This window comes from Dysidea avara, chromosome 15, assembly GCF_963678975.1.
Source record: "Dysidea avara chromosome 15, odDysAvar1.4, whole genome shotgun sequence".
Lineage (NCBI taxonomy): Eukaryota > Metazoa > Porifera > Demospongiae > Dictyoceratida > Dysideidae > Dysidea > Dysidea avara.
Window position 1 is genome coordinate 4,032,117 of NC_089286.1, and position 16,293 is coordinate 4,048,409.

Below are 16,293 nucleotides of genomic sequence, written 5' to 3' on the forward strand. Positions count from 1 at the left end.
ATCTCGATGAATCGTCAGCTTGTCTGAAAATAGAGTCAACAAAAACAACAGTGTCAATATGGCGGCGTGCTTGCCTCTACGGGTAACGTTTCACACCACGGTACCAGGTTGAAACGCTTGCGATGAAGACCAGAAAGGTCTAGAGTGGTCACAGCACTAGAAATGTTGCGGGACTGACGATAGTAGGTTCGATCGAAGGTGATAACAAGAGCGATAACAAGTGACAATCCCTTCACGCTACTGAAGCCATAACTATATAGTACACACGTGAGATAATTACAAGAAACGGAAGAATACTAAGGCCTAACCTAGAGTACATAGTACAGTGTTATACAAAGTGTATGCATGTTCAAGTTCAGTTCCCAACAAGTATATTGACAGGAAGAAAGAAAACGCAATTTTCGCACTTCCGTAGCTCTGTGCTGCCTTGATGAAACAAGACGATTTTTGCTGTGGACACTCCCTCCAACTTCAATACTCCACATCCAAATTTGAGCAAAATTGCTTCAAGCGTTCTCGAGATATGCGACTTCAAAAATTACTTAGTTTCTTCATTTTTTGTTCTTATTTTTCTTCCTCTTTTCGCACACTTACACAAACTGCTATAAAACGCGTACGCCGTATCCGATTACCTTGAAATTTGGCACACAGCAGGGGGTACAAAGGCGCATCTCTGTACCAACTTTGGCTGGAATACGATAAACAGGCAAAGAGTTATGAGCGATTATTCACGAAAAATAACACCAATATGTTGTCACGCCTACAGGGTAAACCGCATATGGGAAGAAGCTGACAATCGGTGGGTGAATAGGTTAACTATTGAACCTCAAACCGTTTGCGGTTTGAAAAAATCGAATTAAAAATCAGGAAGATACAACAAAAAAATCAACACATTTGTAACAATTATGCAATCGGGATTAGCTAATAAAAACGACTACTTGCTACGCCTACCAGAAAAACTGCTTGGGGCAATGCTTTGAAATTCGCTGTACAGATGGAGTAATCTACTTAGAAAGGCTCTTCAATGGTATAGAAGAATCAGACTTAAAACCACGGAGTTATAACACGAAATCCAACTTGGTGTAGAAAGTGCGAGATCGAGATACTCTAATAGAGCAGTCACCCTGAAAAGAATTCAAGAGATCAGCTAGAAACAGGTAACCCGTATAGAGATCAGCTACAAACAAATCGCCCACAAACAATTCACCCTGTAAAGAGATCAGCTAGAAGAAGTTACCTTGTAGGGAGTTCAACTACGACTACGTAGTTCAGCTAGAAGAAGTCACCTTGTAGAGAGTTCACCTACAAAGAAACCACCATGTAGAGAGTTCAGTTATAAACAAGTCGCCCTGTAGAGGGATCAGCTAGAAGAAGTTACCTTGTAGAGAGTTCAGCTACAAAGAAACCATCATGTAGAGAGTTCAACTGCAAAAAAATCACCTGTAAAGAGTTCATCTACAAACAAATCACCCTGTAGAAAGATCAGCTAGAAGAAGTCACCTTGTAGAGAGTTCAGTTACAAAGAAACCACCATGTAGAGAGTTCAGCTACAAACTAGTGACCCTGTAGAGACATCAGCTAGAAGAAGTTACCTTGTAGAGAGTTCAGCTACAAAGAAACCATTATGTAGAGAGTTCAACTACAAACAAGTGACCCTGTAGAGACATCAGCTAGAAGAAGTTACCTTGTAGAGAGTTCAGCTACAAAGAAACCATCATGTAACATAGAGAGTTCGGCTGCAAACAAATCACCTGTACAGAATTCAGCTACAAACAAATCACCCTGTAGAGAGATCAGCTAGAGGAAGTTACCTTGTAGATAGTTCAGCTACAAACAATTCACCCTGTAGAGAGATCGGCTAGAAGAAGCCACCTTGTAGAGAGTGTTCAGTTACAAAGAAACAATCATGTAGAGAGTTCTGTAATAAATATGTGTATTATATATATGTAATTTGTACATTTACTAATAAAATCAGAAATATTTTAAGTATTTAACATCTGCTTCATCTTTTCTTCTTCCTGTGGTAAAGAAAAAAAAGATACGTTAAAAAAGCTCCAAAGCCGGCCTATGGCCGGCTTTGGGATATACAAATACAAAAAGAAGTGAAATCTAATCCAAAACAGCTAAGCTGTAGAAAAAGAGTGCGGCCCTCAAAAAGGCTATGGTGAAAAAAGATGTGAAATCCAAAAAAAAGATGTGAAATCCAAAAAAAAGATGTGAAATCCAAGGTGGTGGCCAAGAAATGGCTGTGATGGTAGGTTAATGGTAAAAATTTTAATAATGACAGTTCAGGTGAATTTAGTGCCAAGACTAAGTGGCACAAAATTCACCTGAATTGTCGTTATTAAAATTTTTACCATTAACCTACTATCACAACCATTTCTTGGCCACCACCTTGGATTTCACATCTTTTTTCACCATAGCCTTTTTGAGGGCCGCACTCTTTTTTTACAGCTTGGCTGTTTTGGATTAGATATGTGACCCAGTCTGAGAAAACCGGTCTTATCGCCAATGTCAACAGATTCAATTTTTCACCCAGGACACACAGCTACATGAATAAACTATCCAATTCCACATTTAAAATCAGCTAGACTTGGGTGGTCTGGTTTTGCTGGCTGCTTTTCCCAGGCCCAGTGGCAATCCGTACGTGTGGTGTGGGGCCTTAATGGAGCTCTGGTCAGCCTGGGAATGACTGTGTGTGGCTGTACAGCTCTGTGGTGTTGAATAGGTACCTCTGCTGTGAGTTTCCTCTCGTTTTAGCCAGTTGTGAGACCTCATTGGCTCAAAGCTTGGCCTAATTCATCCCTTGGCCTTCCTTTTAAATTTTTGAACACCATCTTGCCCGCCTTCCAGGGCCCCCGCCTCCCACCCAATTTGCAGCTCGCCTGGTACAGTCAACCTCGGTTTAAAAACTATCTAAAATAGCGGGAAACTTAGTTGTTGGCTACTTGCACAGTGGATGCTCTGGAAGGTAAGGAATTGGTGTAAAACATGTGAAAATTTGGTACACATAGCTTCAACCATTGGCGAGCTACAACACACTAAATACTTAAAACCGGCATTTCTCGATACTTTTAAATGGGCGATAAGCCCGGTTTGTCAGACTGGGTCTCATATTAGTTTACTGCAGTTTACAGAAGTTATAAGATACTGTGTTCCTGCAGATGCATTCAATAAAATTAATGCTGTGCAAATCATCATGAGTACAAAAAGTAATCTTATTATTTCTCACCACTTGTATAGGCTATTATACCAATTCTGAGATGACACCAAAACAAAAAAGGTATTTTCTAATTTGGGAACAAATATGAATTCTCAGTGGTAGTGTGTGATGATAGTGAGAAACAAAGAAGCTAAAGCTGGTAAGAAGGATAGTGCAAGTGAAGAATGGGAAGATAAAGATCGTGACAATTACAAGAGAGCAATATTTCAGGTGCTTCTTTGAATGGAAAGAAAGTTAAGGAAATGGCTATTATGTCTAGGCGCTCCAGTTACTGGAAAGTAAAGAAAGGTAAAAGTTATTGTGAATGTGCTAGCCACTTGTGGCTGTGGGTGTATCATGGTATGGCCTTCATTGATGCCTAGGCATCTTTCACATAAAAACCTCAAGACTGTGACATTCATTTGCTGTTAATTCCTATCACAAGCAGTAAAAAATTGACAGTAATGGCCTCCAGCATTATAAGTATAGCCACTACACTAACCACAACATGAAGAAGTTGTACTTAATACTACAAATCTTATATGCAATGCTGATTTTAAAATCCAAGGCGAAGCCAATTAAAACATGAAGATCCAAGAGCGTGGTCTCTAACTGACTCAAATAATGAAAGTGTTTTATATGGGCATATGGGTGGAGTTATTGTGGGATTGGATTAGACGTCATTTTAAAATTGTCACACGATTGTAACATGAGTGCAGAAGATGGAACATATTTTTGTCAAAGAGCTGAAGAGAAATTAAAGCTAGCACCTTATTGGTACTTCCTTAAGACGGACACTAGTGAAGATAGTCATCTCAACCAGGAAACTAAACAATTGCTACCATTGTACATGCCATGGTGTCACTGCAGTGTGAAGAACAGGTGCATTATTGTAAGTTGGCTTGAATGATTATGATGACAATGAGGTGTCACAAGTTGGTGTATTTATGGCATAACAACAGTATAAAGACCAGGCTCAGTTTCATGTACAGACCACACCCACAAAACAAATAACACAAAATAATCATTCTACAAAGAAGTTCATCCATCTAGGTCTTTCCATGTACAGTTTAATTGAAGATGAAACATGCTTAAAACACTTTAGAAAATGGATGGGCACTACATGCTTAACAAAGGAATGGAGTGGTCAAACTTATGTTAGCTTTGGTGACTTTGCCATAGCCTGAAATATGCTTGGCAGCGCATAGCAATTCAATGATTGTAATGAACAGGTGAAATAACTCCTAATCTCCCATGGACTGCATACGAAACAACACTTTCTTCACTTTCTGTCGTAAGCTGTATGGAGAGCACAAGGTTTGGTATTTCTCTGGAGTTTAATTTCATAGTCAACACTGATTGTTCCTAAACCTGTAAAGGGAAAAGGTTGTTTGACACTGTCAGCTGAGGTACAGATATTGTGTAATTGATCATTCAGTTGTAGCTCTGTAATAGCTGGTAACCCGAGTAGGTTTGTCTTGAGGTTATTCACTACAAAAATTTCTTGCTCACACTGGGTTTTCTTGTGGGACAAGGTTAGGCTTTTTGTAATTTTTTGTAGGTGTCCTTTGATATAGCAGTTACCTCAGCTCCTGTATCATTAGTTTAAAAGTAACTTCAAATTGACTGTACTTAGCCACTGCTTACTTTTGTTGGAATGTACTGCTCCAAGAAATGAATTCTCCTCAGGATCAATACTGCCTTCAGACATTCTGTTACTGTAACATAGTGCACTGCTATGGACAAAAAGCCTTGTTTGTATCCCACAAATTACATGCAGTACCACTTATAAGTTGTTATCCATCTGGAAGCTTACCAGATATCAGAGCCAGGGGAAGCAGTAAAACTCAGAGCCAGAGAGTCAAAGTACTAGCTGTAGATCTTTAATTAAACTGATATGAAAGTTGAATTAGTGTTTATTGATTCCCACAAACTGATATCTGATATTTTAATCCTATTTTTCAATAGTTAACTGATACCCAATTGTAGGTCTCTACCAGTTACATTTATGCATACTCCACTAAAAGTACAGCTGGCAAAGCCAATGCTGTGAGATTGTACACTTACTTCAACTCAAAGCTGCTATATAATCAGACAAGTGGGCTAGGGCTCCAACCATCACTGTTTATTATAGGGTTGGCTTTGTAGTCACCAGAAATACAAACAAAATATCCAAGTACATGCCAGAGCCTTTGACACCAGCCCTCCAGCAGGATAGGTACAAACAGTGGACCTGGAGACCCAAGGGCCCATGGAGACACAAGGTGTTTTACATACTTCACAAAGTTTATATACATTCTGTACTTTCTCTGCTAATCACAATGGCTAATCTCACATGCCCAATTCGCTTTCTGTGCATTGAAATTGTTCACACTGTGTTTAATTCAACTCGTTTAAGGAAAAATTAGAAATTTAAGTTCGATTAGGGATCATAGAAAAAAAGTAGGGAAACAAGGGAGGTCACCTACACACCTGCAGATATATTAGCAAACATTTAATCCCTAATCCAGTCTATACACAAGACCAAGCATGAATTAGGGATTAAATGTTCACTAGTATATCTGCAGGTGTAGGCGACCTCTCTTGTTTCCCAACTTTTTTTTCTATGATCCCTAATCGAACTTAAAATTTCAAGTTTTACCTTAAACTTGTTTGTTTACTTTTTTGTGACATTATTATGACTGATGAACCCACGCATACCACATCAAAAGAAAGAATGGTGCAGGATGGCACCAGAATTAATGTTTTTGTCTGAATGCGTGCCCCAGCTATCAAAAACTACTTCGAAAGTGCAGTGGCCATTATGCTTCACTTTCAGCTATGTTTAGCCCGTTACACGAAAAACAGTAGAAGTGCCTCTGCAACAATCCAGTCACCATGAAAATATGATTTGAGCGACCGCAACTATCAATTACAGGGGGGATCCAGACGTTTTAAAAGGGGGGTTCCACTCTGGAATTGAATTGCAACTTCCACCTAGCTGTAAGTCAAAGACCAAAAAAAACCAAAAAAAACCTCATCTACTGACAATAGCTGCGCCTCACCATAGATACCCTTACCAACTATATTTCCTTATTTATAACTCCACACATAGCTTGCTACACTGCTCCTCTTAAGAATACTGTGATTGCTCTATTAGAGTATCTCAATCTTGACTGTTCTATTAGAGTATCTCGAGTAAGAGAGGCTCTTTCAAAAGGGGGGTTCCATGGAACCCTTTGAACCCCCTGATCGACCCCTGAATTACTGTCTTGAAAGTGCAGCAGCTATTACACTTCGCTTTCAGTTTTTTTGTTTTTAAAAAAAAAATTATATTATCAAATACTTAATACACAAAGAAATATGTACTCCACAGTTAAATCTTTGCTTCAGTAACTGCCAGGGAAATATCACTGGCAGCAGGCTGTGGTCTACCACATGAAGATCTTGCCCCTCTTCACTTTCAGTTATGTTCAGCCCGGGGTGTATCCATTCACTGGACTGGACTACTGGACTGGATTACTGGACTGGACTACTGGACTCACATAAAATTTGCTCAAATACATTTTTTCAACCACAAACACCTTTTTCAACTGCTAAAAGTGATTTCACACAGTAGTACACCACACTTGAAGCTATAGGACTCTCCTCTCCATGTCTTGTCTTGCATTAAAAAGAGGCACATGTAGCTAACTGTAGTCTATCTTTTTTAAACCTAGGCATTACAGCACAAGTGCTGAAGGTCTGTAAGATACCTGGTCCTATAGCCTGTTTAAAGATGTTATAATTGAAATGGTGCTATATAGTTTTGGAGGTCTATAACTTTGGTTTGAACCCACACTGTATTTTTTGCAAATATGTGTAACCTTACCTTCCTGTTTGAAAGTTTGTGCATTGGGAAGCAATTCTTTAACACTGCATACTCGTCGCTATTTACAAACATTATAAACCAAAGAGCTGGCAAAGCTAGAGTGAAGGCATAGACTACAGGCAATTTCTATAGTGTAAAACGTATATATGGTGGCTATTTTACAAAAGAAGGCTAATAGATAAGACAGCAGTGTTAACAGTGCTTGAAACATTGCTAGCAATAGGAAAATTATGATAAAGAACTGTACCAAGGTTTTAGTGTAGTTTTTGTAATCAATGTACAAGTTTTATGTCTCATGGTGAATGGTGTCAATTTCTAAGACACTTATTTTAGTCAAGTTTGGCAATAAAAGGCAAGAAAACAAAAACAATTTTGAGTCCAGTAATCCAGTCCAATCCAGTGAATGGATACACCCTTCAGCCCGTTACACAGTGTTACAAACAAAGAACAGTGTTAGAATCGTCTCTGCAATCGGTCCAGTTACCACAGAAAATACGGATGATTCCCGTTTACAAATGTACTGTAGGGAAGCCATGTATCGCACTACCGCGAATTGACACCTTGGGCTGTCAGCAAAAAGAAATGGGACACAAAGGAGGACAAAGGTAAGTCCATGATGCATGTATTGTACATACTGTGGTATGCCAAAAAGACACGACTCGGGACGAAGCAACATTGAGCAGTGAAAACATCAAGCCCATAGCCTTAGCCGTTATCGAGTTACGCTTGCCTGAAGGCATCAGGCAGTTAGTCAGTAGAAAATTCAGTGAATACTTTTTAAATTTCATAACAATTTATTGGAAGCCTTTAGGATCATACTGAAGGCACTTTTGGGCTTGGTTATACCTAACCAATACTGCCAAGGTGCCAGGATGGTGTTGTGAAGCTGGTTTTTGGGTGAATTTTTTTTGGCCAGGGAAACACAAATTTTCATGATCCTTAATATACAGTACGGTAAATCTCCATGATCCAAGGGGTCAGCAACGGGGTAAAACTCGCGTACAAGATTTTAAATCTTGAGATTTACAGAGATTTATAAAGATTTACAGAGATTTATAAAGATTTTCAGATTTACTGATTTTTACAGATTTGTCAAGATTTTCTCAGATTTATAAAGACTTTCTCTGCAGGTTTATCAAGATTTTCAAGAGTTTTGTTGTTGACAGGCTTAAGCTGCATGTTTATATATATATATCATCACATATTTTCATATGTAAGAAATAGTCTTGTAGAACCATTTGCAACTGGGATCCTTGCTGCAATTAAAAGCAATCAAAAGGTAAATTTACACCAGATCAAGCAATCAAGAGGTCCTAAAATTGGATGATCAAGCACCTTAGCCAGTACACGAGAGTTTACAAGACTTAGCTAAATCATAAAGCAATCAAGGCACCTTTTCGGATGAAATCAAATGATCAATTTCACCGATCAAAAATCTTTATCCCAGTTGCAAAGACTGTGGGTAATGACTACCCCTTGTAGCTACTGTGAAAATTTATACCACGTGTTCTATTAATTATTTTACATTTAATTGCAACTAAATTAATGAAGTCTGAAAAGTACATCAATGTAACAATAAGCTACAAACTCTTTTGACAGTTACTATATACAATGCCACTTATTTCCTTTCTTAACTGTACTGCTAATGCAGCTCAGATGATATCACTCTTTACACTTGTTGCATAATACCATCTTGGTTCCATCATCTGAGTTTCTACAGCAGCACAATACATCTATTGTGATTGCATTAGGAACTCCAATTCTCCTCTGTCTTACCACAGGGAATGGGTGGATAACACCATTTTCTAAACATCTTAGTGATTTCTCATAACCTTTTCCAGTGGTTGTACACAAAAGTACTGGAGTTTTCACCATGAGCAAGTGCTGCACAGTATGCAGTAGCAAACACACCACAGTCATTTTCTCCAGCCTGCTTGTAATTAGCATTAGCAAATCTTACTGTAATGTGCTTCTTTGATGTTTTTGAAGTGATTTTGTGCTTTGGTGCAATGTAAAATCATATTATAGTTATTCATGTCAGAACCTGGATCCATTGTAGCTAGATACCGTTATCCAGTGGTTTCCATTTCCATGCAATTTTTGCACTACATCAGTGCGGAAGTTGCTGCAAGCTCGGCTGAGTGTCTCAGTGTTACTAGTGGGGTCACTCAATCGAGGTGTCACTTTCATTGCAATTCACTCCATCGTTGCTTCTATCGAATTGTCCCTTGGATTGCCCACGCCTTCACCCCCAGATGATTGAGCAGGCAATAGCCTTGTTGAATTCATGCATTGAATTGATGCCTCGCTTGATGCTGCTACTTGTTTCCTCAAGCATATATCTTTCTTCTCCATTTCATAGACAACCGCAAACTGAATAGGATGTGCGAGTGTAATTACAAAAGCGACCTAAACCTTCTATCAAACTTACACTTGCAACTTGCACATGGTAACACCTTCAAAAGCATGCTGCAACTAAAATGACGTATTAATCACGTGCGATGCATTTATGTAAATTTACGGAAGATTGCAGATAATTTTCATTCGAAGATTTAAGATTTACAAAGATTTATACTTGGATTTTTACCGTAGCATACGAGATTTACGCTTGGTTGCGGACCCCTCCCCATGATCCCTAATATACAGTATTACAGTACTGTATGAACAGTACTACCGTACTGTATGATTAGAAATAACAAGCTCCTTTGAAAATCACCTGCAATAGGCTATACTTGTGCTGCACAAAGAGCATACTAGCCTATTATTTCACCAGTGAATAAAGTTCAGTGCACATGAAAATGGTTTCAGTGAACAATTACTGCAAGGTACACCAGCAGCTTGATAAACAGACTTTGTGCCATGTAGCACAAGAAGGCAATGACCTGTTAGAAACAAGCCCCTAAAGTTACTGAAGGTGTAAAGAATGAGTGGCATCGAGGCACTATAGTTTCTAGGCATTGTGCAAGGAACTGTCATGATGACAGAGAGTGATCTAAGCTATTGAGACTAGCCACTGTGACTTGCAAAGGTATCTAGTCCAAGGATAGTATGTATAAACATTGTGAAGTACGTAAAATTCCCTAAAATTCCACAAAACATAGGGTCCACAGTTCCTTGGGTCCCCCGGTTCTTGGATCTCTGGTCCCTGGGTCCAATGTTTATACTTACCCCTCCAGTGGTACTGCAGCTGCTGAAGCTAATAATCTGTTGGCCACAGTCCACTACAACCGATTTCTACAGACAGTTAATTATTGGCTTCTATTGATTACCAATTTGATTATTGGTACACAACTTTAAACTAAATACACAAGAACACTAGATAAGGCTCACAGACTTTTTCAGGAAGGCCATGTCCAAGATGTTAAATGTTATCCAATGCTACATGAACCAGATTTCATTTGTGTTACATGGACACTTTGCCCTCAATGAAAAGGATCACATGTTTTCTAGATATTTTCAATTTTCTACCACCATCACTAGATCTCATCCAATGACATTATGTATCCCTAGTAATCCTTGCCGTTTCTCTTTTTTGTCAACACTTCCTTCCTATTCCCCTTCGCATCCTAAAACTGTGAAATCCAACTGTATTCCAGACTGCACTTAGTTATTTTCTTTTTGTGTAAACTCTGGATTTTAAACTGTTCTGTTTTGTCTATTGTTGTACGTAATTGTTAATGCGTCGTGTATGTTTGTGTGGGGAGCACTTTTGTAGGCAATGCCCTCTATGTATACCAAGTCATTGACAAAATTGATAATCTATTCTAATCTAATCTAGCATGTACTGTGTAAAGGTTATTTTACATTATTCATTGTGTTTGATCAAGGCAGCATACTGTATGTACATGTCCTGCTGGATTGTCTGGTTGTTGCAGCAATGTACTGTACTGCTTAATGTACTGTACTGCGTGCAGGACTACATTCATCAAGGCTTGCAGGAAGAAGAGAAGAAAGGCTGTACAGAGCACCTACAAGTTTGGAAATCAGCTGAGGTTGTGAATTGTGACTGGGCACCCTACGGATGAAGTGAAGTAAAAGAAAATGGTATATAGTATTGAAGGAAGACCTAAGTTGCATAGCATTAATGGATGGGGCTGTCAGCTATTGTCAAGAAGAATAATTGATCTGAATAATGCACAAGATATGAATGACCAAGTTTGCACAATTCAGAGGGAGATAAGTTGATGTTGTGCTATATCTAAAAGCCAGGCAATAGTTATAAAGCTGGAATGCAATATTACATGATTATTCTAACTAAAAGGCTTTTAATTATACATACAGAACAAGTTACATTCTTGTAATTGTAATTTCATATTTTGTAATTAGTGAATTATTTTGTAACTCTCTAATTACATTGTATGCATTGCTAAGGAAGCACTATTGAAAAACCACTTTCAACAACATATTACACACAGAAGTATCTTCTCATTCAACTGTTTTATAGATTGTATATAGTGTTTTTCTGCAATTTCTCTCTACTAACCTTCAAGACTGCTCTTCATTTTCATTTGTGTACATAGGGGACACGTCCCCTGAAGAGATACACATTTCCTAGAGGGATTTTTGCTAGTTAAATACTTGAAGAGGCCAATGGGAAGGTAGTTCACAAAGTTGTAGGGTAGAGAGTCTCTACACCTGTATTCAAAGGCAAAAGAAACTGCCTCAGTGCAAAGCTTACTGATGTTACTTCAATTAGTATTTACTTCTCATAGGCTGCTTACATGGGTGCATATGGACAAACATAGGTAGAGGTTTTGCGGAATGGTTGCATATACATATCAAAACATGCTATTGGGATTTGTAAAATCAAAATGGAAAATTGCCAAAATCTAATTTACAGTTAGTAATCAATTTATGACAATATTGTACATTTACTAGTGTCCTCTGTTTGTTTTCTGTTCTTATACATGGACTGATTATACTCTGATTGTTGGAAAGGTCTCAGGATGGATGGACCAGTTCTTCAATTTCTCCAATACAATCTCCATAGCTACATTTTTGTATTTTCAATAATTGCAAGCACTAGACATGATCAGACATCATAAAAGTTTGTAAAATTATAAAAAATGCATGTTTAAATCCACAACTCCTTAACATCTCATTTCTCTTTTCAAAAAAAAGACAGGTAAAAAGAAGCCCCAAAGCTGGCCTATGACCTGCTTTGGAGTATACAAGAAGTGATATACAATCCAAAACAGCCAAGCTGTAAAAAAGGGTGCAACCCCCAAAACACTATGGTGAAAAAAGATGAGCAATCCAAAGTTGGTGGCCAAGAAATGGCTGTGATGGTAGGTAAATGGCAAAAATATTAACAATGACAATTCAGGTGAATTTGTTGCAAAGTCCTATTGAAACTTGGAGGAGGCAGTACAAATTCACCTGAATTGTCGTTATTAATTTTTTTGCAATTTACAGCCATTTCTTGGCCACTAACTTGGATTTTACACCTTTTTTCACCATGGCTTTTTGGGGGTTGCACCCTTTTTTACAGCTTGGCTGTTTTTGATTGGACTACTTTTACAATAATTATTGTAGAATCTTACCAACATTTTCTGTTATGATCATTGTTGCTTGGCTACGAGTAGCATAATTAACACCGGTGGGTAGTGATTGAGAGATAATCGCTAGGCTAAAATATTCAGTGCTTTCAAATACGTTATCATTATTTATTGGAACAACAAATAAAGCACTGGTCTGTCCAGCAGTGAATGTGACAGTGTATGGTCCAGAATCATAATCAACACCTCTTCCTGTAGCATTATTACTATTAACATTTTGTGATGATGTTACTTCACTCACTAGTGGCAGTAATCTGAGTATCTCTAACTTGTACAGTAATATCAGTTGATGATGGATTACTGAGAATTAGTACAGGTTGAGCTTGTCCAGCATCTTCATTAACACTGTATGATGACTGACTGAATGACACAGTAGGAGCTGCAACAACAAGATCATTATACTATCTGTATTCACATATCAGTTCACTTACAGTCATCATCCAATATTATTGCAGGTAGAATACTTGATGATAGTGTAACTCTATTAGGTAGTGAGGATGGATCAATTGTGAGATAAAAAAATTCTCTCGATTCAAATGTATTGTCATCATTAATTGCAACATTAAATGAAGCACTGGTCATTCCAGCAGTAAATGTGACAGTGTATGGTCCAGAATCATAATCAATACCTCCTCCTGAAACATATAATGGTTATACAACGGACACGAGTGCTCTGCCTTATATAAATGCATGAGCTCAAGGGCTGAGTACTAGTGCAGGCAGGGTATGAGGGTGCATTGTGTAACTGTGTAATTGGTGGAGAAGGCCTTATGGGACAGTTGTATGCAGGGGCAGTGGAGCAGGCCAAACAGTGAGGGGCCCAGGCCAGCTGTAAGCTGAAGACCAAAAAAAAAAAAGATAACTACCTGACAATAGCTGCTTTCCACCAATTTATATATCCTTATTTATAACTACACATACGTAGCTAAGTACTAAAGTAGTTTGCTACACTGCTTCTCTTAATACTGTGACTGCTCTATTAGAGTATCTAGAACCTGACTGTTCTATTAGAGTATCTCGATCTTTTCTTGCAAACAGTGTTCCATAAAAGTGGGGGGGACCATGGCCCCCCTGGCACCCCCGTCTCCACCGCCTATGGTTGTATGTATCTGTTACAAAGGCCAGTAACATCGACTGTTAGTGACCAGGCCAAATGTTGTTGTAACGTTCCCGCTTTAGTACCTTAGAAATATTACATTCGATCACCCATGATCCTCTCAAGTGCAAAATAGAGTACACTGATATAAAAATATTGTTATACAGTAATGTCAGTTGATGATAGATTACTGAGAACTAGTAGTGTCTAACACTGGACTGGACTACTGGAATGGAGTACTGGACTAATTAAAAAAAATATTTTAGATTGCATTTTTCAACACTTTTGTTGACACTCTCTACTGTGCGTTTCAATCTCCACATGCAGTACAGTTGTAAGGATATTTGTTTCTTATTGTTATACAGCAATTGGACATTACATACTACTCCAATCCAGCTTGTTTCAGTACTCTATATCGTGTTACTATGTTGTCTCTACTCTAGTTTAAAATTCCAAATTGTTCTTCTACTTGTTTGTGAACTTTTTTCTGCAAGTTTGTGATTACTAAACACACTGTATAATAATGCAAATTAACTTAACTGGATTTTTTTGAAAACAGGTCTTTAACACTCATCCATATAGGAGCTTTATATAGAACTAAATATTTTTTATCTATTTAGCAATGTGGTGCTAACACACTCCCCTGAAATCCCTTCAATCATTCCCTTCACTGACATTTGCTATACAACAATCGTGACAATATAGAGGACAAAATACAAAATAATTATGCAATTCAAACACAAAAGAAATACTACTACCCCCCCTCGTCTCAGGTTTGGGCTAATTGTAAAAAATAGCTTTTTTTAGCTGTTGGAAAGTCATGAAGGAAGTCTGGATAATGATGAAGTCAACGAAAGAAGCAGCTAGTGCAGGGTGGATCTGGGGGGGATCAAAGGGTTCCATGGAATCCCCATTTGGCAGATGCCTGACTGAGTCTAAATGCTGACAAACTTTTCTTCTCAACAAAACTAAAATCAGGTTATCAGTCAAAGAAACACTTATATATTACAAGATTTTATATGACAAAACACTTACTTCTACCTTTGTTTACAGCAATAATACTTCAAATATCACTTGAAACTGCTATCTTTCTGTGATAAGCACCTCTAAAATAATTATTGTCTTTATTTTCTAAAGCAACTGTTAAAGGCTTCAGTTGCATTTTTAAAGGCCTAAATGGTAAGATTTAACAGTGAAACATTGCTGGGGAGTCTACCATTAAGAGTCCTTATAGAAGTCTGGACCCGGTGTGCCTGCATATAGTGAACAGTGCCTTGGTAGCATTAGTCACAGCAAACATTCAGAAACACAGGTAGTTAACTTTGCTAAAACCAAAATACTTGTCTCTAGTGATGTTGGACAGCTCACTCAGGACTGCAACATCTACAACACTATCCACGGGTATACACATTATGCAATACTACTGTAAATTGCATAATATTGCCACACCTGTGGATGGAAGCCCTACTATAGATGAAAAACCTTCACTGGCAAAAGACAACACAATAGTGCATGCATTGTATGCTTATCAATATACCAAAGGTTTCTTCTTAAGCAAATTTGAAACATTTTCATGAAAGAAGTAGGGCTATTTGACTGAACGCATCAGACAGGCAGTAGAAAATTCTATGAAACAAAAATTTTTAAAATTTCTGTAGCAACTTAACAAAAAAGTTTTGGGTCAATCTGAAGGCACATTTGGACTTGATTTTACTTGTGAGGAAAAATTGAGGCAGGTTTTTTGGTGATATTTTATCGTGGGCCACACCCACACCTTCACTGTCCCTACTATACAGTACTATTGTACTGTATGATAAATGACTCAGTGTATAATCTCACAATAGACTTCTGCATATGTGACCGAATTTGACAAAACAAGGCTTCCACACACATCCAATTCCCTGACTTTAACTAACTGTAATTTACTAGTCAGCAAGCTATTGACCACACAATTCTTCCATAGCATGGTAGCATACCAGGTCAAAATTTAAAACTAATGGCGTACTCCTACAATAAGTTATGGTGCTTCAAAGTTATAGAAGTGGATGTGTGTGGAAGCCTTGTTTTGTCAAATTCGGTCACATATTATGCTATAGAAAAATACTATCAAGTGTCTTATACTAACTATGAAGTGTCTTTTTGATTGGTGAGGTGTTGTAGTGGTGTTGACCACTGGAACTTGTACAATGCTGCAAATACACACAGCCAGTGCAATAGACTGTATATTGCACTGTGGTCAGAGCATTGCAACTTATAACACACTCATATGATGTACTCGTTGCAGTCTACAAAGTACAAAACCACAAACAGTGTTAGAATATACATGCTGCATTCTGCAGTAGTAAGTACCATATGCAAATTATGTCACTTTGAATGGTCCACGCTTAGTGGTACATTTCTACTACTTAACATTTTGTGATAATGTTACTTCACTTACTAGTGGCAGTGATTGCAAAATCTATAACTTGTACAATAATACTAGTTGATGATGGATTGGAAATATTTACTGTTAATATCACTGACCCAATACTCTCAGTAAAAATTCTTGATACTTCAGTAAATCCCACAACAACAGCTGAAAAGTAAA

General features: G+C 37.9%; 1 protein-coding gene across 1 annotated transcript in view; it reads right to left on the reverse strand.

The window, feature by feature from the left end:
• The window catches only part of LOC136245218 (uncharacterized), a 79,371-nt gene that overhangs the window by 32,026 nt on the left and 31,052 nt on the right, over positions 1 to 16,293 (reverse strand). The window contains exons 11-14 of the mRNA XM_066036714.1: positions 16,144 to 16,281; positions 13,042 to 13,245; positions 12,852 to 12,989; positions 12,596 to 12,802 (exon numbers count right to left, since the gene is read on the reverse strand). Coding sequence (XP_065892786.1) covers positions 12,596 to 12,802; positions 12,852 to 12,989; positions 13,042 to 13,245; positions 16,144 to 16,281 — 687 coding nt within the window. The remainder of the gene's footprint in view (positions 1 to 12,595; positions 12,803 to 12,851; positions 12,990 to 13,041; positions 13,246 to 16,143; positions 16,282 to 16,293) is intronic.